Below are 27,840 nucleotides of genomic sequence, written 5' to 3' on the forward strand. Positions count from 1 at the left end.
ATGGCCATGCTGCCTTTTCTGTTTTGCAGAGGTTCCTTGGCTACAAAATGTTTCCCACTGTTTTTGTGAAATTCAGCCAAGGAAAATTCTGCTAACTTGAGGGACTCTATTGTTTCACTATCTTCCCCTTTGCAGGTAGTCCTCGATTTAGAACCATTTGTTTAGTGACCATTCAAAGTGACAACAGCACCGGAAAGTTGACTTATGACCATCTTTCACACTTATGGTCATTGCAGCATCCCCATGGTCACATCACATGATTAAAAATTTGGACGCTTGGCAACTGCTTCATATTTTTGATGATTACAGTATTCCAGGGTCATGTGATTACCTTTTGCAACTTTCTGACAAGCAAAGTCAAAGGGGAAGCCCAGATTAACTCTACAACCGTATTTCTAAATGAACAATTGCAGTGATTCACTTAACAAATGTGGCAAGAAAGGTCATAAAATGGAGCAAAACTCACTTAACAACTGTCTCACTTAGCAACAGAAATTTTGGGCTCAGTTGTATCATAGGCTGAGGATTATCTGTATAGGATTTCTCTATGGTTATAATCCTGAGACTAGATACATGGATACTTCCGAGAAAAGGCATATAGGATTGCACTACCTTGTACAAGAAAAAAACACCTCATACATCAACTAACCTTGCAGATGTTATGCAAGATACCAGTGTCTTTTCCTCACGATGATCTGTTAAGTAAATATTTGCATCATACGTTAGGTCAAAATAACCAGGGCAAAATTTTCATCACCTAAAAGAGTGCCCAAATGGCCATCAGCCAGAAGTAAAAATTGGAAATAAAACCTCTTAAAATATATTTTTATGACATATTTGACGACTTTCAAAAATAGTGTAGCAATTTATGTATGGTGAACTTTAAAAATATGGATGTATTTGTGGAAAGAGAGAAGAAAAATAGAATTCATTTCTCTCCTGGATTAAAAGTAGGAACAGTTCAGTAGAAGTCCAAAAAAAAAAAAAAGTTTGCTGAAACTGATTAAAAAATGTGCAATCAGCAAAATCCTGGTTGACACAGATCACATGATGCTTCTCATCTCTCTATAAAATACCCAGGATGGGTGAGAGTTGTCATTCACCTTCACCATGAAGGGAATCGTCCTACTACTCATAGTGGCCACTGTGGGTAAGTATGGCTTTCTTTTTACTATGACTCCATTGTAAAATTTTGCATAGTTTAGTCAAAATATATTTTAAAATTAAAAGATAACTCCATTCTACTTTGTTCATATTGTAATCCCTTGAATTTCTTTCCTCAGCTGCCGAGAAATTCCAAGGCCGTAAGTAGGGCATCAATATATCTTATATCATTTCTATTTTATACCGTGCATGTTTTTGAAACATTTTTTCCACCATTGAAAAAGGGGTGATGTACTTTCTTTTGTAGATAAGTCGCAAATCTGCTAGGGCCTGATATTACATCTTGCAAACAGGACTATTATCCTGCCCCATTAGTGAAAAGCAATCATCCTTCTGCAAGATATTTCTCTAACATTGTGAGCAACTAGAATAGTATATAAATATAATCAATAATCAGTAAGTCAAAAGATAAGTTATGTGCTTTAATCAATTTGAATGAATAGTTGTAGCCTTATATACAATTTTATAATCGAGTGCAGAGCAAATATAGAATTAACACTTGAAAAAATAAACATTTTTATTAACATTATAATATAAAATAAAACCTTTAAAAGGTACATGCTAAATAAAAACTTCTATACAGTTATAATGACTTGCATTTCATTCAATTGTTAGTTCGTATGTCAAAACCATTAGGTAGTTTTGCTCCATATTTTTAGACAAGAATTTAAAGAGGCTCAAACACACAGAAGTGTGCTCTTTATTTTTAAATTTTATTTTATTTTAGTAAAAATAAATACAAAACACCAAAATATTTTGAAGAAACAAGGAAAAAAAAATAGTATTAGTTTTCCATCCCTTGCGAAACAGGCCCAAAGAATTTTAAACGACTAAACTACTAGTTCTATTTGCAAGTTTTTAACCTGTCATCTATATACTGTATTAATGACAAAATAGTTAATAATAATAATAATAATAATAATAATAATAATAATAATAATAATGACAAGTAAAATTTCAAAACCTCTATTAACAAATTGTAATCAACCCATAGAAAATTTACCATGGTTTCTTAACTGCACCATATTTCCCAAGAATTAACACTGATTCATCCTGGATCAAATATCTGTGGTTTTTTTTTCTTAATACCATCAATTGTTTTCTGGTTAAATATAATAAATCCAATCTCCAAAGCCAGTCTATCTTCCCAAAAAAAGTCAAGATGAATTTTTTTTCCCAGTTAATTGTGATAAATCCATTCTCCAATCCCTTCAATATAATTAAAGAAGACCAATTTATCACTTAGATAGTTTTCTACTATTTTTATAAGAATGCAGGCTTGAATTTCAGGGAGGCATATGGAGTGGACTCAGTTAATTCTAAGTCTGGGTCCATATTTCTTCCCAGTGAATTTACTGCTTTCAAATCACATTCCTTTTGCAGGTTTAATTTATTTACAATTGCCTAACTTTGAATGTTTTCCAGGGCCTTTACAACTTCATCAAACTTTTTAAAAAAGCTTTCAGCTAGGAATTGCATGTTATCAGAGAGTCTTTTCACAAGTGTCAGCCTCATTCCCTTTTCTGTAATCTGATATGTTGTTCCTCTATAAAATAGATAAGAGAGTTGTTCAAAGCAGAATAAGACAATGAACTAAGGAGCAGGGAAGATATTTTCTGGATATTTTAATACAAAATTAAAAGAAAGAATAAGAAAAATAAGCTCCAAACTTTTTACAAATTGATAAAATAAAAAAATCCCTGTAGTGAATATCCAATAATAATGTAAATCAAGTAAAAGCACTTTCACTAGCCAGAAATACTCTGTGGTTTTCCAGCAGCCATCTTGGGGAGGAAGTGTGCTCTTTACTTGTAATCCTGCTAATTAAAAAAAATACTCCTGATTATTTTATACTTCAATGTAATTATTTAGTAAATTATACAGTTAAAACATGCCAATCCGATTATTATGTATTTATTAAAAGCAATGAATGTACAGTAAATGGAGCTTTTTAATAGTCTTTGTGGAAATGTTTAGCCCATGCGAACTATGCTGGGATTAATGACTTTTTGTTATAAACCAGCATACAATATGGGTTTTTTGAATATATATATTACATATAAATCATATACTGTACTGTAAAACTAACATTATAACATGTTCATTTTCTTTCTACCAGGGAGCCTGAAACCCCTGACAAGTAAGTTGAAAAATTACCTCTTGTTGAAATGACATTAAACAAAATCAATTGACATTAAACAATTAATTGATTGCTACTCATTTAAGGACCATCACATTTAAAGTCAAACCTCTACATAATTACTTTTTTGCTTCCTAAAGGAAGCATGAAACAGATGTGATTTAATATGTTAACAATTTAAAGGAAACAATGATACATCAAAACAGAAGGAGACAAAAAAATATCTAGGTGTATTCTTAAATGAGAACCCTGAAAATTTAAAATGGCCTTCCTGATTTTCAAGTACTTTAGTTACTTTAGTAATGAGTCTGGCTAATGATTTAGTCTTTACAGTACATAAGGGATGGATTAACATTTGTAAGAGACGATCAGGCTGAGACTGAGAGAGGGGTGAAACGTAACATCAATCTTAAATCCATTCATGCTCATAAGAGAACTAAATCCAGCCCATCTTGAATTCCATTAATTCTTATCTATTGTTAATATGCTTTGACTGTTAGTACCGGTAGTTCAGATTCTTGTTGAAAGCTTAAATTTGCAATAAACCTATATATACATTTGAACCGTCTGGACTCCTGATTTCCCACACTTGACAACATTGCTAGTAAAATGGTTTTGCTGGTACAAATATGAATATACCATCCAGAAAGTGGTTTGTGTAATCACTGTTAAAAACTACTGGTGGTGAGATCCAACAAAAACAGAGACTGTGTAGAGCATTAGAAAAGATAAGAACGGTATCAATAGAAAGCTATGATTTGCAGAGAGACCCATTCTTACCACAGGAAAACACCACCCAACCTGTATAGGAGAGGGAAAGACAAGACATAGTCAGATAACTTGACATTTGGATGATAAAACACTTGAGAATAGTGGAAAGAAAATATCCTGGGGTCCCTAAGTGACTGGAATCTTGAACAGACCAGTATAACTATGTTGTAATACCCACTTGTATATTTTTTACAATAAAAATAGTTCATAAAATTAATATATTTACTAAATATTACATTTCTGTCCTACAGAAGCCCAGAATCCTGAAACTGGTAAGTCTAATGATGATAACAAGACAACTCATCATATAATAAAACATAATGTTGCAATTCTCATTTGGATATTTTAAATAAGAACAAGTACATTCTATTGTTTTATTCTAAAACTGTATTCAACAATTTATGCATTTTTTCTTTCTTCCAGGAACTGAGAATGTTGACATCAGTAAGTATATTCATATTTGTATTTATATTTAAATCAGCATATTAAAATGACATTTGGGCTGTCACTGCTGAGTAAAGGAAGTCACTGCTGAGTAAAGGAAAGAGCATTAGCTGAGTTGCATGAGACTCATGAGTAAAAAAGAAATTCTTCATTTAAATCTTTTTAGTGATCAAAATTATATAACATTGATATCTATTTTTGAGGGTTTTTTAAAAAAAATACAGGTAAATTATTATTCAACACACAAAAACAATAGCAATCTGCTAAAATGGAATACATTCTTTTTGTTCCCTTTTGTGATTTGCACAGCAAACCATAAAGAGACTCAAAATTAGCATATATAAATAGTAAGCCCTTAATGAAAATCTACCTACCGCTGTCCCATTAAAGTGTCAGGGTAATAATCATGGAATTTACTCAGTTAAAACCTGTAGCCTAGTATAAATGTCTTCTTTACTGAAGACAACCATAAATGTTTGTTTCTGTTTGTAGAACCAGAATTTCCTGCTGGACAAATATTGATGTACAATTACACCGTCCTAATTGAAAATGGAGTTGAAGATAAAGGTTATGGAAAGGGTCTTCTATCGATAAAAACTGATGTAATGATCACAACAGGTCAACCAGAGCATGTGCTTCAGGTAAGCTTTCTCCCTTCTTCCTTTCGGTAACTCTCAAGCCCATTCAATTGAAGGGAAATTATACTGTACATTCATTCAAGAAATATTCACATATATGGACCACAGATTGAATTAAAAAAAACCCTAAGCTTTTTGTCACCCGATGCAAAGAGATTGCCAGCTTTGCTTTGGCTTCTTAGAGGGTAAAGTAGGCTTTATGTTGGAGAGGTGAAGAAAACTCCATAGCAAGCAGATAAAACAGTAACCAGAGAGAGAGGATTGTTTTACTCTATGCTGTACAGTAATGTACATTCATTGTCAGACCTAACATTTTCTGTACAATAGGACAAGGGAAAAACAATCATCTTAAGCTTCAATACTTTATTTGTCTGCAGTTAAAAAAAGTTAAGCAATCCTAAACTATTCATTCATAAGTGCATTATACTCCTGACAAGAACAACTGTGATTTTAAAACTGAGGCATAATGGAATTTTAAGTTAGCATTCCACAAACTAAAATGTAATTAGTGAAGGTGTTTCAAATAGTTGCTGAACTGGGGTGGACCAGCCATTACCTCTCTGGGTGTTAGTCCCAGAGAGATTGGGCAGATTGCAAATAACTTTGCAATACTAAAGCTGAATCTAGGGAGCAAGCCGTTTCCTATTGGCTGGAATTTTTGTATGTCCTGCTATTCTTCCCATTGGGATAGAGATGACATGAGGACGTGACACCACTTCACTAGCCTTTGGAAAATAGATCTAGGTGATGGTGTAGCTCTTCCACCCAGTGAATGATAATTTTCTTTTCCACGCTGCAAAAACAAATGCCATGTGAAATCACAACAAGGGTGGGATGCTGATTGATGGACAAATATACTCCCTTATTGTTCAATTGGAGGAAGTACTGGTCAGCACATGGCATTGTGAGAACAGTAGGGATAGGTCAATTGTAGATTGGGCAAGAGTCTCTTGTTTACATCACTATGCCAATTAATCATTAATGGGAGCAGACTTTTTATTGTTAAATGTTGCTATGATTGGCTAGTGCAGAAATTGTCCTTTTTTTTTAAGTCGGGGGAATAGCAGCTCAGTAAAATAATATTAGTGCATTTTTTTACTTGTTTCCTATTTCAATTTAAAACACATTCTGTAATGGGGAATAAGCACGATCCCTTCCAAATTAACAATTTTTAATCTCTCCTACTGGTATCCACAAGATTTAACAATAGCTTCCTTTCTTGCTTTCCACCCTCCATTTTGTTCTTAGATAATGAACATGAGAGTACAACATGCTGCTGGATTCCACCCGAGAAGTACCTTGTCAGAACCACGAAGGGAATATAAACAGATCCTTGAATGCCAGAAGTCTAAAGTCCTTTTCATCTACAGTGGAAAATATACCTCCATCCGTTTACCAAAGAATGCAGCTCCACTTTGCAGAAATTTTTTCAAAGGCCTTCTGAACCTGTTAATTGTCACACCACCACGGAACCATAGAGAATATGAAGTACTGGAGGTTAGGCTTTTTTCCCCCATCTTTTTTCATCTTTTCAAGCTTTATTTTACTGCAGTAGAATACCTCCTTTCTTCACAATTTACATTAAGCTAAAAAAAATCCTGGAGCCTTCCAGATGTTGCAGAACAACATCTGTGGCCATATTGACTAAAGCTGGTAGCATTTGGAACCCATTAACATATGAAGAATCAAGTGTCTCCTACCTCCTTGAGCAATGTGATTTCGAAGCATATCGGTTTGCTCTTTGTAATTTTCCACTTTGCTTACCTTTTTTTTTCCTGAATAAGGAAATAGTGACTTCGAGATAGCCAGATTTGAACCAATCTGTTTAGGTATCAATTGTTATTCTCCCTCAAATATGTGGATATGCATGCCCAAGGGATTCTTCGGATATTCTTGAACAACTGAGAAGTCTATTTCCCACTAGCTTTGGAAAAATGTCAGTAAATGAACAAAATGTAAAGGAGCAGATAAAGGAGAGAAAAAAAGTGATGTCCCTGAGCTGTAGACATTTTAAATGCACCTGATTTTATTTAAACCTGCTGCAAATCTCTTCCTCTGACTCTCATTGGGAATCAGAGTTTCTGTGTTCTTGTACAAACTGAGTTTCTCAATATTGGCAGGATGGACTTGAAGGCGAGTGCAACACCAGGTATGTTCTCTACGAGGAGAAGAAGAACAACAACGTCTATTTGTTTAACAAATTCAGGGACCTGAACAACTGCAAACAAAAAATTATGCTGACTGTTGGAATCCCCTACCTCCAGCTCTTCCAGCAACCCAATTGCTTCCAAGTAAGAATGCTGTACATCTATTTTCTCACATGTTGGTGTGGGTCTCTTAGCTTTAATGGAGGGCTTTCTTTCTGCAAACTACAAATATGAGATCCTGAACTGCAACACGAGGGGAGTGGAGTCCCCCATTTCTTAGGTTATAGTTCTGATCTGGACCAGGGATTTTGTATTTATATATTAAAAAATGGGGTGGGTGGGGAGGAAGAGCTGCTAGCCACAGTTTTAAAATAGCATACTATTTGGATGGAAAATTACATTGTATTTCTCCTTGTGAAATATATCTTTTTTTGTTATTTAGAGAGAGAAATTTGTTCAAGGTGCATCTGCCTTACTCATCAAAGTGAAGCGTGACAGTAAAGGTGACCTGATCACTGAAGTCAAGTCTGAACAAGTATTGGACTTCCCTCTAGGCGGAGAGGATACTACTGGATATATGAAAGCTGAGTAAGTAGCAATTTCAAAAAATATTTTGCACTATGCTTAGTCTCCTTTGCTTTTCAGTCCACCTTCTCTATGCATTGAAAGGCATTTCTAAACTATGGCAACATTAGAATGTAACTTCAATAGATCTGTGCTTCTCTGTTCTGTACTAAACTACAGTAATCTACCAGGAGATCCAGGGCTGCATGGAAACAGAAACCAATCCAGCAAATATATCTTTGTCAACACCACTTTTCATTTTCAGAACAAAAGAAGAGGAACTGCATTTTTGTGGCCTTAAATTTGTGGAAGGATAACATTGACTCTCAAGGATTTTGCCCACTACTGTATTTGTTTAATTGACAATGGGAAAAATATCTTAGGTGTGATAATAGCACTTAGATTTATATACCGCTTCACAGTGCTTAACAGCCCTCTCTAAGCCATTTACAGAATCAGCATTTTGCCCCAACAATCTGGATCCTCATTTTACCGAGCTTGGAAGGATGAAAGGCTGAGTCAACCTTGAGCCTGGTGAGACTCGAACTGCCAAACTGCTGGCAATCAGCAGTCAGCAGAAGTAGCCTGAAGTACTACATTCTAACCACTTTGCCACCACGGTTCATAATAATATAATATAATACTTATCATAACCTGGCAATTGATCATATTTGCAGAAAAACCTCACAAAAACCATAATTTCCTATGGAATCGAATGCACTAGTCTTACATTTAGGGATGAATAATACACTGTGGGGAATTCAAATTAAAAACTTTTAGAAAATAAGCAAATAGCTCAAATATATTTCTTTTATCCAATGTGAGGACAAGTCCAAGTCTTTGAATAGCAGTGCATTTCTGTTGGCTTTGGTTGCATCATCTCTTATCTCTAGTTACCTTCTTCTGACTTTCTGGAATCAATCCTACAGTGTTTCAAATGGATGAGTCCTCATTTCTGATGATTTAGTCATATACATGTGCGTGTGTGTTTGTTTTCTTCCAGGCAATTGTTGATTTTGAGAGAAGTGAGACCTGAACAAGGTCAGCAGCAGCAGCAGCAACAACAACAACAACAGCAACAGCAGCAGCAACAACAACAACAACAACAAGAAGGAGAGTTTGAAGTAACCACTATCCGTTTTGATCTTCCCAAAAATCTGTTTTTGCCTGGGCTGGAAAATCTCAACAGAGATCTTGTACAGCAGGTAGTAAAATGAAATAGTGAACAATTTAACCTTTTCAAAACCAAACAGAAAACACCATGATCTTGGCAGTTGGAATGAGTACGTACTGTTCTTGATTTTTCTTTGGACAGGCTGAGCAACTCTTGCAAGAATCAGTGCACTGGCAGATGCAGGATAAAATGTTTTACACCAAGGTTATAGCATTAGTCCGAATCGTACAACGCATGTCATACAACGATCTGAACACTCTCTACAATAAGTTTTCAAGAATCCTTGTTGCTAGGTATGTTAGCTAACTTGTATATTGCATACTAGCTTTACCTTAATCTCCTGAAATCCCAAATATTGTTCTTCCAGAGGAATGATCAAGATTCATGGAAAAATCAGCCAGAAAACATATCTTTAGTGGAGGATTCATATTTTTAAGAATGTGTCCTTCTATTCATTACAGAAAAGTCCTATTGATTTCATGTGCCCATGCGGGTAATTTGATCACAGTGAAATTCATCAAGGACAAAGCAGTCAGTGGAGAACTGCCATATCATGACCTGATTTGGCTTATTCCCACAACCTTCCATTTTGCCAACCCAGATATTACGAGAGTGGAGGAAACTGCTAAAGTGACAGTAGTGAGTATATATTACGTTGTTGTTGAATGGCACTAAAACATGTTTTCTAAAATCTACATAGGATGTTTTGTGATCCTAGATTGAGAATGTTCTCCTAAATTCTAAGAACAATTTTGTTTTCTTCCCAACAGGAATTACTTTCCAAAATCCCTGACAAAACATCTATCCTTGGAAAAATAGCTTACCTGGCATATGGGACTATGGTGAACAGGCAATGTTCCACTTCTCGAACTTGTCATCCTAAATTGCTTGAGGTATATGGCTAATTTTATCTACAGATCTAGATAGATATCAAAATCTAAATCTTGATTACGTATAGATAATATTGCAACAAAAGAACATGAGTTTTCTTGGCAGAAAGCAATACAGACTATTTGGATAAAGAAATGAAAATATATGCATACCAGTGCACAGACCCACATCCTATTTGTTTACTTATTTATTCTTTATAGCCTCTCCACAATCTCCTAACTGAGGCAGTTCGGGAAAAAGAAGAAAGGAAGATTGCATTAGCTCTGAAAGCTATTGCCAATGCCGGTCAGATCATCAGCCTGAAACAAGTGAAAATCCTGTGTGAGAATGTTAAATATTCTGAATACATCCAGATCACTGCAATTCAGACCCTGGCAGAAATCGGCAAGCAGGATCCTACAAAGGTAAGTGGCAGAAGACATGTCTTTTTTGGAGTAGGTAAAAACCATATATATCTAATGGTCTTGCTTTCAGGTAACTGCAAAATTTCGTAACCCAGATGAATGTTTGAGCTTCTATTAAGTGATCTGTGAAATCACATTGCCAAATAATCTTTACAGCAATTTCTGGAACTGGTGGAGACTTAAATGGGATCCCTACCTAGAAAAAAGAAAGAGAAAGTAGTTAGTCATTGCATGCCAAAGAAAATGCTCCACTCAAACGCCTAGCCACAATACAATCTTAAAAGCCCATATTTGGGATTATCTGGCCATTCTATAAATCACAGAAAGCAAATCCTGACAAAAACCATTACCAATATTCCCCCTGATTGTTTTCATGTTTATTAGCTGAGCTCCACATTCATTTGTTTCTTCCTTCCTCTAGGTTCAAGGTTTTCTCCTTCAGACCTTTATGGATGTTTCACGTTGTGAGGCCGTCCGAATAATGGCTTGCATTGTCCTCCTAGACAGTGCCCCTCCTCTACCTATAGTAACAGCCATGGCCAATGCAATGTTGTATGAGGAGAATCTCCATATTGCTAGCTTTGTGTACTCTCACATGTTGGCTATAACAAAGAACAGGGAACCTGCATACTATACCCTGTAAGTAGAGAGACATTCGAACTATGTGTTATATTAGGTATAGAAATGTTATATCTGTCAAGGTTCCAAGTAATACATCCCCAACAATGAGAACTCCCATCATATACAGATTAGGAAGTTTGTTAAACCTGGAGAAGGCTGCAAGATTGTTAAATTGTAATCCTATACACAACTTCTCAAGAAGATACAGAATGTGAGCTGAATTCCATAGAGTCTAGTGTTGCCTGTTCTTGAGTCAGTCTGTAGACATTGCCCCAGTTAATAGTAATAGAACCTAATATTAACAATGTCCTCTTTTTTCATTTAGGGCTTCTTATTGCTCCTTGGCCCTCAGAATTCTGAGACCCAGGCTTGATGAACTGACCTCCCCTTTCAACAAGGCTCTGTATTTTCCCCTTTTCAACAGTGAGTAGCTATTACTTATTTATTTCTCCATCCCTCTTTATGGGATGAGTCACAATATTTTGAGTTGGTTCATCTGCTCCATTATGTTCCAAGTGAAAAGGAATCACCTTATTGTGTTTACTTAGTACAGTACAGATTTTCAAATTCTGAACTGTGTCCTATGTCTTGGATTTTATAAATGCAAAAGGATAAGAGGGGTTATTCATGTATAAGTTGTTCCATTAATGTAGAATCAGACCACATCATTGACTTGGACTGTTACAATGATTTAATTGTAACAATTAGTAAAACTGAGAATGTTTCCCTAGTTCACAATGCCTCAGGATGGTTTTAAAAATGCATCCTTTTCTTGCTTTCTGGTTTTTCCAAGCACTAACTTTGCAAGGTCCAGGGTTCCATGCTTCAGGCATCTCCTTTAATTGAACCTTGCCCTTATTTCATACAAACATTAAGTGTGAAATTACAGGTTGTGCAAAAGTGATACAAAATGAACAATTGATTCTATTGCACTGAGCCACTTAAAAATGGCTCAGAATTTTGCAAGCTCTCTTTAGGTAGAACTAGGACTGCAAAACTGGATTATAAAGATTAGGACTGTGGGACAGCAATAGGGAGATATAAAGATCACTCTTTGCTACCGTATCATAGCATCATCTGAATCTTTGTAGTCCAGATCTGAGAGTAGTACTTAAACTTTATTTTGCAATGCAGTTCACATAAGAAGCCCAATCAGATGCTTTGCTTGTCAACCAAGCAAATTACTATAAATCTAAATAAATATGTAGTTTGTGGTACAGACATAAAGCTTGCATCAACATAATTTCTCAGAATCCTAGGGCATAAGGCAGGTATTTTAGCTTAGGCTCCTCAATGGCAATAGCATTCTTGGTTTGGTAGTTAAATGAGGACTAAGCCTATTGTATGACCCAAACAAGTAAACTTTCAAACTTTTCCATTTCAAAAAGCTAATAATCTCATGATGTGTGTTGTGTTGTTCTTTTTTTATGATAGCTTTTCTAAACAATGGATTTACTGCCAAATTCTTCATGTCTGGTGACAATAGATATCCTTCAACTATCATCTGGCAATCAGATTTTACGTTTCCCCATACCAAGGTTGACCTGGTAGAGGTATATATTACATTTTTAAAAGTTAATTATTAAAAAGCATTTGAGATGTTAGTATGCCCTTACCATGCCACTTCACACATAATACATCTTTCTTTCTTTCTTTCTTTCTTTCTTTCTTTCTTTCTTTCTTTCTTTCTTTCTTTCTTTCTTTCTCCCCCCCTCTCTCACTCTCTCTCTCACTCTCTTTCTTTCTTTCAGATTGCACTGCAAGTTCAAGGTCTAGATAAATTGTTTGAGGAACCAGTTAGCCAGTCTGACCAATACGCTACCAAGCAGAAGATCAAAGATACCCAAGACAAGGTATATTTCTATATTTATTCCTTTGAATATAAATGTTAGAGGGAATATTAGATAAGATTATTCCAGGAGGTTTAGTAAGAGGGCTGCCCTACTAAAATCTTGCATCTGGTAGCAAAATTTTTCCCAGGTTAATATTGTAATTTAAGATAAAGTAAATCATCTGATCACCTTATTTGTGGGGTAGAATCTAAATACAGGTTGTTGTCGACTTACAACCACAATGGAGACCAGAATTCCTGTTGTTAAAGAAGACAGTTGTTAAATGAGTCATGTCCAATTTTATGACCTTTTTGCTTGGGTTGTTAAATGAGTCACTGTAGTTGTTGAGTGAACCAAGTGGTCATTAAGCAACTCCAGTTTCCCCTGTTGACTTTCTTGTCAAAAGCCAGCAGGGAAGGCCACAAACTGTGATCACATTACTCTGGGGTATCATAAATACAAGCTTGTTGCTAAGTGATCAAATCTTGATCATGTGACTGTGAGGATGTTACTATGGCTATAAGTATGAAAACTGGCTGTATCTCCTTTTTTAAAGCGATGTTGTAACTTTGAATGGCCATTAAATGAATGGTTGTAATTCGAGCACTATCTGTAAATTAAACAGGTCTTGTGGTATTGTAGAATCCTAGTATGTCAGAACTGGAAATATCTTTCTATAAAGTATAATGTTCGAAGGGGAGATGCAAATAACCCAGAGCATTACATTGTCTTTTTATTTATTTGAACTTTATTTACTTGAACTGATCCAATACTAAATTGCTCTCATTGGTTTGACTTTAGTTTCCAGCATACCAAGAACTAACTGCCAAACAGCTCTCCGTTGGTATGTCAGTCAAATTTCTAGGAAACCACATTATGTATTTCCATTCTTCAGAAATGGATCAACATTCGAAGGTAAAGATGTCTAATACATTTTCATCATAAAATCCATATTGTTATCTCAGTCAGCTTAAAGCCCCTTGTCTGTTCACCCTGTTTTAGGCAGAAGAGTTTAGATCAGCTATGATTAAAGCCTGGATGAAAATTACTGAAATGGTCTTCAAATTGATCAGCGTTCAGTTGAGCCATCACATCATTCTAGATATGGGGCAGATTCTTCCTACAGCTCCTGGTTTACCATTCCAAATAAATCTTAATGCTGTCTTGGGAGCAGATGTTACCTGGAAAGGTAAGGATGGAAATAACTGCAATTCAAAATAGCATGGGTAAATCATATATAGTGGGGGAAATGGCTGAGTATAACACAATTGAAAAATATTAGCAATGCAGTTTACCCAACCAGTCTTAAGCAAGTGAGATTTCTGTAATTTCTGTAAGATTCTGATAAACATGTCATTCATAACCTGATATCATCTTACTTAAAATATAGTTGTATTTATATTTTATAATTTATATAATTATTTATAATTATATAATTATATAATTTATTTTATAAAATAAATATATTTTATATTTTATATATATAGTTGTATTTATATTTTATAAAGACAACAATTCAGATTTCTTTCTCTATGACACACCCATTTATTAGCTTAAAAATTTCCAAAGTATGATATTATCATGCAGTCTTGCTTTATTCTTGTTTTCTTGTTCACAAAACAATCTTCTTATGGCTATGACTTTGTTGCTTATCACTATTGTTGTATGTACATTGAAAGCTTTTGCACTGGAAACAAATTTACTGTGTGTCTAATCACACTTGGCCAATAAAGAATTCTATTCTGTTCTGTTCTGTTCTGTTCTGTTCTGTTCTGTTCTGTTCTGTTCTGTTCTATTCCAGGCAATGCCATCTTTCACCTGTAACCTTTTTATCTTTTCCCACTTCTTCTTTTGGCTCATTCCTCTGCCCCATTGTCAATTATATTAACAATGAAAACATAGAAACGTGTGAAAAAATATTAGTACTAGGAGCCTCTGATCTTTAAAGTTGGTCTACTTTTGAACCATTTTAAAATAATGTTTGTTTCTTTTAGCAAAATCAGAAATATTTCAGGATGATCTCACAGCAGCCAAAATACAAGCACAACTTGACAGCAAATTTCTGTAAGCAAAATAACAGTATTTTCTACCTTCCTTCTCCATAAAGTAAGCAGAATTCTGCAGCAGAATGACCTCTATCCATCCCAGAGATGGGTTTCAGCAGGTTCTGACCAGTTCTGGAGAATTGGTAGCGGAAATTTTGAGTAGTTTGGAGAACTGGTAAATACCACACTGGCCCCACTCCCATCTATTCTCTGCCTCCCTAGTCCCAGTTGATCAGGAGGAAATGGGGATTTTGCAGTAATCTTCCCCTGGAGTGGGTTGGGAATGGAAATTTTACAGTATCCTTCCCTGCCATGCCCACCAATCCATGCCCACCAAGCCACGCCCACAGAACCGGTAGTAAAAAAATTTGAATCCCACTACTGATCCAACCCCTCCCACCCCAACCTCCTCTATCACTGACATATAGACATACAAAATCAATGTCAGAAGTCAAGACTGGCCCAGCTGCTTTGGCATCTGGAACTGAAAATCTCAAAAGCCTTAAATAAGGAAACCTTTACCACTCTTTTGGGTTGCTCAAATCCATTTAGTCTGAGGTGGTGTCCTTCTTGACATTAGAATTTCTTCTGTTATTGTAATCTGAAACCATATTTTAAAATTTCTCTACTACTATTAGTGTCCATGGTCAGGGAAGTTTGACCTGGGGAATTATGGAAGACTCTTTCCAGAATGGAATAGAAATATCCGCCAACATCCATTCAGATACTGCGCTCAAAATGAATGTTTCACTGGACATGCCACAAAACAGATTTAAAGTAGAAATTGATAATCTTCAGGAGAAGCATGATGCACTGATTATAAGGTAGAAGAAGCTCTTTTATAATTCATTTAATATCATTTTGTCATGCTATCTGCTGCATTATGTAGAGCTTTCATCTTCTGTATACTGTAAACATTACTCAATCATATCTTACCAATTGGTGTAAGATTAGAATTATGGCTGGGTAGTGTGCTCTTTTGCTGAGTTTCTCAAACATTTTACTTTGTAACAATGTTCTTTCTGGTAGGTTTGATGAGAAATTATAAATATATATAATAATATTTAGAAACATTTGACTCAGGATATTAACTGTCTGACTTAGTACCATAAAATGTACCACATTTTTCCTCTATCCTTCCCTTCCTCTACTCCTGGACCTCAACAAGGAAAATTTCACCTTACTTCTTCATTCTTAGGGTGCTTTGATATTGAGTTTGTGTTCATGTTAACTTACAGTATGTTAATTTACTATGGAGTATAATAGAACACTTTCTATTTCTCCTCACCAAATTTCAATCTAGCCATAAAGCACAGGCTGTAGCAAGATGCCAAAGTACTGAGGAAACGGCTCCAATTATTCCCGACCCAGTTGACGTTGAAGAATGGGATGAAGAAACTGGCAAAGGCAACATCAAAGTAAATATTGTGTTTGGTTATGTGTGTCAAGACTGATATTTGGTGGTCTACTGTGCAGTTGAGCTGTCTGATATAACTTCTTAAAGAATGGCTACTTTAATTTTTGTAACATTATATAGTTTTGTTTGTATTTAGGATTTCGTTATAGTTTTGACTTGTTCAAATACATGCTTTATTTAAATATAATGCTAAACAATACATTTAGCACTGAGGATGTGAACATTTGTCAAGCTACTGATAGAATGATATAATATGAAAAAGAAAACCAATTAAAATGCTAAATTCATCTTATTACAGAACTGTTTCCTATAGAAGTACAATTTGCATACTTTTTCTACCCTAAGTATCTGTTAGCTTGGTAACTACAGTGACACAGAGCTGCCATTCTTTTTTGTTTCTCTCATACTGCCCATAAAGATCCCTCAACTATTTATTATCTATGAGACTTAGGATTTTCTTTAACACCCAAGTTTAATCTCCGTTTTTTCACATACCTGTACTAGAAAGGTTATTATTGTCAAATTCTGACATGTCTATCTTCATTTCAGCAACAATCTAAAAGTAGCCAAAAACCTCAAGACCTTTGGGACAGTTGCGTGCCTTTAGGTTTGCTCCCAATAAACATGTGCTGGAAAACTACCAATGCAAGAGGATATGTGCCTTACCAGGGAACACTGCTGCATGTGTTATGCACAGAACATGAAATGAAGTATTGGCTTGAACCAGGTATTACTGCGTGGTGAAATGTTCAGTTTGTATACTTGGAATTGTTCATGCTGATCACTTTTTAAAATATGTACCTGCATTATAATCCATGCAGAAAGTGGTTTGACTAAGATTGTAATGGATGCCAACCTAGACTCTGCAAAAATTAGGATGAGAAGAGAACTGGTACCTGAAGAAGAAGAAGAAGTGAAAGGAGAAAAACAGGAGGTACGTTTAATCCATGGAGAAAGGCACATTTTATAAGGTCTAAGTTAGCTAGGTATGAAACAAGTGATGTCATAGTTATTATTTATTTGCTCAATTTCTATAGCTGCCCATCTCAGTCACATGTGAAAGCTTCGTTTTCTGATGGGGTAAATGGATATTTTTATTTTGCCCAATTCCACCTTCCCTCTACTAATAACACAGCAATTACATGGCAGAATATTATAAGGAAGAAACTGTGAATTCCAAAGAAACTCTGAATTCTTAAGAATGACTTAAAAGAAGCAATATTTTAACCTTCAACTGTGTCGCAGGCTAATATCAAAGATCAGAAGAGGCCAGTCCAGGAAGGTCAGAAGAGGCCAGCCCAGGAAGGTCAGAAGAGGCCAGTCCAGGAAGGTCAGAAGAAGCCAGTCCAGGAAGGTCAGGAGAAGCCAGTCCAGGAAGGTCAGAAGAAGCCAGATCAGGACACCACCTCTTCCTCTGACTCTGCTTCTGGGGTGAAAAAGGGACGAGACCAAAAGAAAGGTGGTGCCAGCAGCAGCAGCTCCACCTCCAGCAAGGACAGCAAGGATACCATTGAAAGCAGCAGCAGCAGCAAGGACAGCAGCAGCAGCCAGTCCCAACAGAGTGAAACAAAGGGTTCTTCCCAGAGCCAATCTAGTGAGAGTTCTTCCAGCAGCAGTGACAGCAGCGACAGCAGCGACAGCAGCAGCAGCAGTGACAGCAGCAGTGACGGTAGTAGCAGCAGCAGTGACAGCAGCAGCAGCAGCAGTGATAGCAGCAGTGACAGCAGCAGTAGCAGCAGCAGCAGTGATAGCAGTGAAAGCAGCAGCAGCAGTGACAGCAGCAGTAGCAGCAGCAGTGACAGTAGCAGCAGCAGTGACAGAAGCAGTAGCAGCAGCAGTGACAGTAGCAGCAGCAGTGACAGAAGCAGCAGCAGTGACAGAAGCAGTAGTAGCAGCAGTGACAGTAGCAGCAGTGACAGCAGCAGCAGTGACAGCAGCAGCAGTGACAGCAGCAGCAGTGACAGCAGCAGCAGCAGCAGTGACAGCAGCAGCAGCAGCAGTGACAGAAGCAGCAGCAGCAGTGACAGAAGCAGCAGCAGTGACAGCAGCAGGAGCAGTGACAGCAGTAGCAGCAGCAGCAGTGACAGCAGTAGCAGCAGCAGTGACAGTAGTAGTGACAGCAGCAGCAGTAGCAGCAGCAGCAGTGACAGCAGCAGTAGCAGCAGTGACAGCAGCAGCAGCAGGAGCAGTGACAGCAGCAGCAGCAGGAGCAGTGACAGCAGCAGCAGCAGCAGTGACAGCAGCAGTGACAGCAGCAGCAGCAGCAGTGACAGCAGCAGTGACAGCAGCAGCAGCAGTGACAGCAGCAGTGATAGCAGCAGCAGCAGCAGCAGCAGTAGTAGTGACAGCAGCAGCAAGAGCAGCAGCAGTGAGGATAGCACCACCGAGAGCAAAAGCAGTGAGAGCAGCAGTGAGAGCAGCAGTGAGAGCAGCGAGTGCGATGACGAATCCAAGCAGGTAATTATGACGTCATTTCTTTGAATATAGTTAATGGGAGCAAGAAGGCAGAACCTGCTTCATTGAAGCAAACGTGCATAGCTTTATCTTTTCTGGCTAATGTGAATTACAAGTTGGCCAAGAGCTATGAGAGTCCATTTGACTTATGAAGGAACTCCCCAGCCACCTTGTTTGTTAGTCCTAGGTTCTGATCCTTGGAATTTTAGAGCCAAGCATTAGTTTACGCTTGCTTCAAGTGGAACTCACCCACAGAGATTTCAACAAAATGTTATAAGGCCTGGCACTTTAAAAGAAATCTTGACATAAAATAGGGAGAATGGCATCCATCATATTAGTTGGTTATTATGAAACTTTTGGTTGCCTATTGGGCTGACAATGGAGCATTGGAGTAAGCAATTTTACCAAAGAATGTACATGCGTCAGTGGTGGGTTGCTCCCGGTTCTGTCCGGTTCTTGCGAACCGGTAGTAACAGTGGCAGGAGGCTCCGCTCACTTGGGTGGATGTCGTCATAGATATGTGCATGCGCAGAAGCTTCTGCGCATTTGCATAAACGTGCATGCTCCCGTTGCGAACTGGTAGCGGAGGTAAGTAGAACTCACCCATGACTTGCATCTAAGTGCACTATATTCCACAAATGCAGAATGATAGAGAACAACTATGCACACTTAAAAGGTAACAAGTTGTGCTGAAGTAACAACAAATGATGTGGTTGTGTTTTCTGTTCAATTCTCATCATGCTGATCTGTCATCTGCTTTCGGGGGAATGATAAATCAACATTGGGTTGATTTGTGATGTTGTGACCTGCAGTATTGGGTGTTTTGAATTAGCCCACAATGCAATTTCAGGAAGAGATAATAATGCTTATAAATCAGTTATTTGGGAAAATTTATAGTGATGGCACTGTTGTTATTTCACCAAAGATTCATTTTAAAAATAGCATTTTTATCAAATATGGAAACTTTGAAAGCATCCCTTATCATTTTAGCCCTAAAAAGCAGCATTAATGAGGCTAGCCACTTTGTTTTAATCAAATCATTCAATAAAGTAGACATGGATTTTGATCTTCAAAGTGGATCTTCGGGGACATGACTTTCAGAAATAGCAAAAGCATTTCCATTCATATTGTTTTAAAATTAATAATTTATGTACCACAGTGTGAAAATTTCTCTGAGTGTTCTTTTTTATTTTTTTCTAAGGGATTTCCAAAAGAGATTCATCAATATTCTTTCCGATCTGTGAAGAAACAGAAGGTAAGATATGAGAGAACAGAAAATTTAAACAAAGCTAGAAAACTATTGATGGGATGTTAGTGGCAATGCAGTATTTCTTTTTTTGGGGGGGAGGGTTAGGGTTAGGGGAGAGGGGGTTAGTGGAAATATAATGTATTGAGATGAAGATATCTGATTCTTGAAATGTTTTCATTTTCTCCATCTATCAGTATAATATCTTTTGCTATTATTATCGAAAAAATAGTTAATTTCATCATACAGTTTGCTCCCCACTTGTTTAAAGTATTGATTTATTATGATTTTCCTTTATCAAAAAAAGAAAACAAAACATAAACCTTATATAAATAAATCACCATACCACTTTTTTAGCAGTGAAGTTTCTTTTCTAATCTGAGGGAGAAGAATGGTTTTGCAGCCTGGTACCTTTTGGAGTTATTGAGAATACAAATTCCATAATTCCCTGACAGCATGACAAATTAGCTAGTTCTTCATAAATGTGTATTCGGCACATCATTGGATGGGATAAGGATAGGGAAGGCTGTTCTAACTGCAAAACTTTCTTCCACTGCTCTAAAGCTGTTCTAGGAAAGCTGCCCTGTTTATGACACTGTGTAATCCGAGATTTGCTTTAATGTTTTTTTTTATTTTTGCAGCCAGGAAAACAATCTGATGATCCTTCTGATTCTGACTCTCAGCTGGACTACAAAAGAAAAGGAGGCATCATTGGTGAACAAAACATAAAAGACTCTGAGGTCAGTATTCAAAATACCTTTCCATTGGGAAACATCAATCCTGAAAAAAAATTAACTATCTGGCTTAAGCATGAGAAACAGAAAAGGCAATAATGAGATTTAAGTAGTTTATATTTTATTTTTACCAGTGTATATTATACATTATTTTAGACTTAGTATGCTACTTAGTTTTAATAGAGCCGTGGTGGCGCAGTAGTTAGAATGAAGTACTGCAGGCTAACTCACTGCTAACTCCAGGAGTTTGATCTTGAACGGCTCAAGGTTGACTCAGCCTTCCGTCCTTCTGAGGTCGGTAAAATGAGGACACAGACTGTTGGGGGTAATAGGCTGACTCTGTAGACCACTTAGAGAAGACTGTAAAGCACTGTGAAGCGGTATATAAATCTAAGTGCTATTGCTATTGCTAATCCAACTGAAATTTCATGTAAACAGTGAAAATAGTTAAGATCCTAGTATTGTGCAGAAATGATAATATATACAGGCAATAAATCAATAGAAAAGCAAGTAGCATATGATCAACTTTAAAGAGATAGACCCTCCCAAAGCCTAACAAACAACCTCATTATTCTTTGAAAGCAAGGATGACAACCTATAATCCTACAATTGTTGGACTACAGCTTGTTGGTCAGGCTGATCTAGTCTTATAGGGTCTGGAGTTTAAGAACATCTGGCTATATTAAGCAGCTCAGTAGTTGAGAAACTTTCAGGTGGGCTAGTTAGCTCTCAGAAGTTACCTAGATGCCAGAATGGCCTATGTAAACTAAGCATCAACCAATGATCCTCTTTAATAACACATTTGAGTGTTAGTGGTAATTATATTCGCGTTAAGAAAATGTACTTGTTAAACCCAGATTAGCAATTAAACAATTTTTTTCCTTTGGATTTTTCTTTCTGCTCTAAAGATGAAGCCAGTGGCTACCATAAATTTACGCTACAGATATCGTAATAAGCAAGAAGGTGGACATGATATTGTAGTGCGCAAAGGTTTCTCTGCAGTTAAAGTGACAGTGCAAGACATCAGACGTCCAGCCAGTCCAGTGGTATGCTTCACCCACGTGGAGGACGGTCCTTATAGAACAATGGTGAGCCTTTTCAAAATGTACTTGGTTCTATATGAGCATTAAATCCATATATCAGTGACATATGTTAAGCAAAATTATATCTGATGTATTTCTTTCCTTCTTAGACAACTCTGAGAGCTGGTGAGAACTGCAGAGACTACAATGTTTCATTCGAAGTACAGACCGGTTTCTTTGCTAATAGACCAGCTCTTCAGGCAAAATTTAAGTACCCTAGGGTTCCTCAGAGATTTCTTATGATTATGAATCAGTAAGTAAATGTTTCTGATGATCTAATGCTGTATGCCACAGCAGCTGAGGTGTGTGTGGGTTTAAATGAGCCTGATTGTTTGAAAACAAAGAGGTGGCTTTGTTTTAATCTAAACTGTGTTTCAAGCTAGTTCTGGTATCAAAGTCTGGGCAATATTAGAAATTGATCTATGAATAAATTTGCACTTACCTCATTTTTCAAGAATAGCCTTCAAAAAATGGCTAGTAATTTTTTTTTCCTGATAAGGTCAACAATTGTGTTCGATGGAGGCAGATCAGAATTATGTGGTATACTTCTCTATGAGCATTACTCATGCATTTATTTCTATTAACTAAAAGAGCTAACTGTATTACACCCGATCATCATGAATGAATGAATTGGTTCCTAAACCAAGTACGCCTTCTCAAAGGCAGCTATCTTTAAATAACTTGACTGGTTAAGGAAGGAGAGAGTATTGGCCATTTTATTTGCTGTTTTCAAACTATCTATATAAGCTCTTGCTGGATGAATCTAGATTTTCTTGGAAGATTCCCTATAAATGCATTTCCACTGCCACTCCATCACCCATGCAGGCAATAGAATAATAAATGTCAAAGCTAAAAGCAAATAAGGCTCATATCTGCTCTTGGCTAAATTAATATTTAAATATTATCCACCTGCTTTACAGACTAAATATGATATATTGTGGATTATGAAGTTTGTTCTAACGGTTTGTTTTCTTAGATACAGAACGTCCTTCCTATATCCCTTAAATCAGAGGTTTTCAAACTTGGCAGCTTTAAGACTTGTGGACTTCAACTCCCAGAATTCTCCAGCCAACTATACTATGCTGGCTGGAGAATTCTGGGAGTTGAAGTCCACAAGTCTTAAAGCTGCCAGGTTTGGGGACCCCTGCTTTAAATTATGTTCTGTTAATCCAAGCTTTTCTGTCTTTGTCAAGCATTCTTGCAGCGGCCCCTGGGTTCGCCTACCTAGCAGACTTCTCTCACAAACTCCAAAAGAATCCTCCTCAAGAAATTACAGTGATTATGGCTCTAAAACGTCCAAACGAATGTATCATGGTCATGAAATTGCCAGAAGTGAGTTACACATTATTGTAGACAGCTATTTTTTGTTTAAATACCAATCAGTTGTACAGTTACTTGTTCATTCTGATCAGCTTTGGTGGGGTTCTCAAAACAGCTGCTTGATAGCCATGTAAAAATAGGGAGAGTCACAGGCGAATGTTATTGCCATTTTGAGGGTTTGTTCTTGGCTTGCCACATATGTTCTTCCTATGTATACAGCAAGAGCAGTTAAGATCTGATTGTCCAATCAGTCAAGGCAAATCAGTAATCCAATGTGAAAAGGACATTGATTAGGACTAGTGTATTGTCAAATGGTTATCGATAAACTAAATAAAACAGAATCTTTGTGTCGCTTTGAAAATGCATTGGGAAAAATAACTAAGGCATCAGCTCTACTTATTTTTTTCTTTTCATATTTCTTTCCAGGATGTCCTCTACAATGACAACTGCAGACTTCCTTATTCAGTGCCAATGGATCCCAAAGCCAAAACTTCAAAAATTGCTGATATTCCAAAATTGCTTCTTGCTACTCGGAATGGTCAGCAGTTTTACTATGTATTTATAATTTCTGGACAAACTTGTGGTCCTTTCAATAATGTTGAATATCAGTTCCCATAATTCCCTGCCAAATGATCGGTAATCAGAGCTGATGAGATTCGATACCATCTGAAGGTTCACAGGTTTCCTTCCCTTCCCCTACGTCAGCTATTTAAAAATATATGGTATTATAAAATTAATTTGATTTATTTAAATTCATTTGAATATGCAGAGAAAGACATAGCAATTTAAGATTTAATTTTTATTCTTAGCCCAAATAAAATGTATATGTATAATACGCATATATGTATAATACTATTCCTCAAAGTATTTCATAACCAATGTGGAACAATCATTTTAAATCTTATTTCACTGACAATTTAAAACCTAGTCAGTCTAAAAATTAATCACTTACTCCAATGTGACCCATGAGAATGCAAAATAATAATAATAAAAAAATAAAATAAAAATAAAATGAACTGAAAACAAATCTCCCTTTAAAATATCTACAGATTCCTGCATTAGATTTCTGTGATCACAAATATAAAGTTCTTTTCTCAAAGTTCTAAAATACAATTTATTAGCTGCTTCTCTAAATAGTCAAAATATCAGAAGTTTCTTTCTTCTCTCACTGCATTCTTACTTGCTGTTATCAGGTGTTTGTACAGTAAAAGACAAGACAATTACAAGTTTCAACAATGAAATCATTACAAAAGGATTGCCTAACGACTGTTTCATAAATGTATTGGGAGATTGTACTTGTAACAAGAAGCTGATAGTGTTGATGAAATATGAGACCAAATACAATAATAGTCTTCTAATTGAAATCCATACACATAACATGTAAGTATTTTCCAATGCATTTTTAATAATCTAGACTGAACTCAGGATGAGAGAAAGAATAATTTCTAAAATTATCAGGAAAGAACCATTCTATTATTAAGGGTTTCTTTGAAAACTTAAAATTTTATTCAATATCTGAGCAAATGACATATAATGATAATAATCAAAGCAATCATCCAAACTGTAACAACTGCAATAAAAATGAAATCATTTTTATTTGACATTAGACAAATAAACATTAGACAGCAGAATAAATCATGTATAGTAAGGATGAGGATAATAATAAGAGTATCAGCTGCACAACAATAGTAACAACAGCAGCTATATATTAGAAAGCACTTGTATTGCTGGAAGACAAGAATAACCAGAAGTGATGTCTTGTGTTAAAAAAAATGTCAGATTTTTCTCTTGATTTCTGAATATCAAGAGCATCTTTGAGGGAGATGGATGGTTCAGAAATGTGAAAAATAAATAAATGAATGTTTCAGGTTTGGGTTTGGCAGGAACTATGAAGGAGGATATTCTGTGCTTTGCTTATACAGTAGATGAAAATTCTGTTACCTCCAAACAACCAGCATTTTTCAGTTAGTAATTAGGCTTTTAGATATTGAGAAACCTATTATAACTGGCTATTTTAAATGGTATTTAAATGGTCTTTATGCCTGATAAAATAAACTTGCATAATAAGATAATGCTCAATGTTAATTAACTCACTTACTATTGTAAACATATTGACCAAAAACTCATGAATTTTGAATTCAGCAGACTAACTCTTTTACGTTTTCTGTTTCTATAAGTATATGTACCATGAAGATGCGTGATGGTGAGCTCATTCTAGATGTAAATAGCACTAGGTTACGGGATGGAGTTCTCCCTCGTGCCCTGAAACGTATGTAAAGAAAATAATCTTAATCATGAGTTAATGTAATTACTGAAGAGTTTGCAAAAAAAAAAAAAAATCAAAGAAACTAAATTCATTGCCAAGAAATAGAAAGTAATGATACAGCATAAATAGAGGAGAAAAACTGAATTTAAAAACAAGCATTGATTTATTCGGGATTTAGAAGTAGTCCTTCAATTATGCATTCTCCATATAGAAATGTTTATATTTCCTGACTCTGAAATATATTAGAATAAACCAACGGGGGTAGTCTGATGATCAGGAATGTTCAGATGGGAATGGGAGAAGAAATAAAGAACAATATTCCCCGGACAAATTTTATTTGTAGGGAATTCCATCTACTATCCCTCGTGATGGAATCATCAATTGAACTTTCATTTCACTTTTAAAACTTACAGATTTGCCTCTTCGGTTCAGAGAAACAGCAACTGAGCTGGAGTTTCACATGTCCGAAGTTGGATTAGAAAGAGTGAAATACACAGGACATTCTGCCACGGTATTGTTATTATTATATATTACTGTCATTATTACAGAATATTTAAAGTTGTAGAATGTTAAATGAAAAGGAAATACAGGAATGATTCTTGCTCCTTTAGAGATTAATTAAGTTCTTGATGTGTTTAGGAGAACAGCACTTGAATCACATAAGAGTTTGAGATAAATTGGTCTGAGGAATCCTGTTGAAAATTCGGGAGGGGGGGGAGGGGGATGAGCAAAAAAAATTGAAATACACCCTGTTTTGTTGTTTCAGAATGTATTTATGATTTTTCATTTCTTTTCATGTTCATAAACAAAAAATATTTTTTTTTTATCTTTTTGTGAAGTTTGAAGTCAATACCTTGATAGAAAATTCATGTGGTCTCTGTGGATGGTATGGTTCAGAAGCAAAGAAGTTCCGGAGACCAAGTGGCCACATAGCTAGAGATGAAGTGAGCTTTGTTCAGTCCTGGGTGGTCCCTGATAAATGTGGTGGAGGTAAGCAGAATCTGATGGCTTGCTTTAATAGTCACTAACAATCTGCTCCAGATTTTTCCTTGCTCTGCTCAGTACTTTGACATCACTGTAAACAACTGGATTGAACCATCAGTTTAATTTCCTATAATGGCTCAGAAAAGAGTAGCCTATGGCTGCTAGGAATTAGTATTGTCCCAAAGTTGATTATTGTATACCTGTAGAATATATTGCTTGGAATAAATTAATTCAAATCACATACCTTCAAAACTAGTAAGCATGAACATGATGCTTTCATAAATGCTACTTTGGGAAATGAAGCTGTAGAGCTCCTGGTTTCCTTTTGAAGAAATCCATTTTGTTCTCTTATAGACTGTAAACTGCGACACACAACAGTGAGACATGAGAATCCAAAGTTAATGGGACAAGAAAATCCAGAATGTGCTACCAATCTTCCTGTCGCACGCTGTGCTGAAGGCTGCTCAGCCACCAGTACTACCAAAACCTTAGCTAGCTTCCATTGTGTGCCAACTGGTAAGTTCATGTAATGTTTACTTATTTTGGATATTCTTATAACATATAATGTAAATCTTAAATATAGGGCAGGCACATTAGATAAATTCACTTAAGAAGTATTTTCTGGGATTTCTCTGTAATCGCTTGGTTTTCAAATATCTTGTTTTTAGAGGGGAGCACCACAGAGCTTGATTTTATTGGGTCATTCAGAATACTGTAAACAGTTTGTTTGCTCAATAGTGGATTTTCCTCTTCCCATTGTTGCTTCTATGTGGAGAAGAAAGAGCCCTTTTTATTAAAAAAAAAGTGTCCTGAACTGTACAAAAGCAGTAAAACTTAAAAAGAATTTTAATGTTTTTAATATTTTGTCTTAATAATTAGCTTAAAGCGGGCTTGACTGTTACCTATTTTCTATTATCATTAAATGATACACTGAAAAATTATCTGCAGCATAGTCTTAACACATAAGTATTTAGAAATATCTCATATTTACTATGAACAGGATTGAAGACTTAAAAGGGGAAATATATTACTCTGGTGTTCTAACTGAGCTCATTATCTTGACATAAAAGACTGGGTCAAATTAGATTTGATTAATTTGCTTGCATAAATTCAGTGAATGTGTTTATCTGAGGAAGCCGAGTTATCCCCTGGATTATGGAAAGTGAGATTGGGGGAAAAAAAATCCCCTTTCCCTGCTGCAGTCCCAACTGCAAGTCCCTTTCTTAACTTTTCCAACACAATAGTAGCTTGAGAAAAGTCATTCTGGGCAAGGCTGGGGTAGGCCTTAATGGTGATGAGGGAGTTTTCTTTGGCCTTGCAGAAAAAAGTTCTTTGCCTTGCACCATGTTGCTTCTTTTAATGATTTTACTCTTTTTCCTCTTCCTCCAGGATCAACCTTGCCTACTGACCTGACCATACTGATGGAAAAGCCTGGAGATTTTGAAGACTCGATTGAATCTCACACATCCTGTTCTTGTAAACAGGAACAATGTGCTGCATAA

The 27,840-nt window shown here is 36.2% G+C and overlaps 1 protein-coding gene across 1 annotated transcript; it reads left to right on the forward strand.

The window, feature by feature from the left end:
• The first annotated feature begins 1,110 nt into the window (after positions 1–1,110).
• On the forward strand, positions 1,111–27,840 carry LOC139315052 (vitellogenin-2-like). The gene is made up of 37 exons (XM_070941077.1): positions 1,111–1,150; positions 3,284–3,304; positions 4,327–4,347; positions 4,499–4,519; positions 5,012–5,160; positions 6,406–6,654; positions 7,278–7,448; positions 7,747–7,892; positions 8,872–9,073; positions 9,184–9,335; positions 9,504–9,681; positions 9,813–9,935; positions 10,134–10,337; positions 10,759–10,976; positions 11,284–11,381; positions 12,393–12,511; positions 12,710–12,811; positions 13,592–13,705; positions 13,793–13,979; positions 14,785–14,854; positions 15,474–15,659; positions 16,139–16,253; positions 16,802–16,979; positions 17,074–17,186; positions 17,498–18,709; positions 19,908–19,961; positions 20,594–20,692; positions 21,595–21,774; positions 21,879–22,021; positions 22,962–23,100; positions 23,515–23,626; positions 24,282–24,468; positions 25,266–25,357; positions 25,768–25,865; positions 26,194–26,344; positions 26,693–26,854; positions 27,728–27,840. The coding sequence occupies exons 1-37, from the start codon at positions 1,111–1,113 to the stop codon at positions 27,838–27,840; spliced, it is 5,919 nt and encodes a 1,972-aa protein (XP_070797178.1).

Source organism: Pituophis catenifer, unplaced genomic scaffold, assembly GCF_029215685.1.
Source record: "Pituophis catenifer annectens isolate HBS135680 unplaced genomic scaffold, rPitCat1.0.hap2 SCAF_3, whole genome shotgun sequence".
In the NCBI taxonomy this organism is placed as follows: Eukaryota; Metazoa; Chordata; class Lepidosauria; order Squamata; family Colubridae; genus Pituophis; species Pituophis catenifer.

What these genes read in the sequence shown, in the direction of transcription:
- LOC139315052 (XM_070941077.1), top strand. Translation starts at nt 1,111, where the DNA reads ATGAAGGGAATCGTCCTACTACTCATAGTGGCCACTGTGG. An exon ending in TGAAAGGAGAAAAACAGGAG is followed by an intron (nt 17,187 to 17,497) that starts GTACGTTTAATC and finishes ACTGTGTCGCAG; the next exon opens with GCTAATATCAAAGATCAGAA. An exon ending in TGGTCATGAAATTGCCAGAA is followed by an intron (nt 23,101 to 23,514) that starts GTGAGTTACACA and finishes ATTTCTTTCCAG; the next exon opens with GATGTCCTCTACAATGACAA.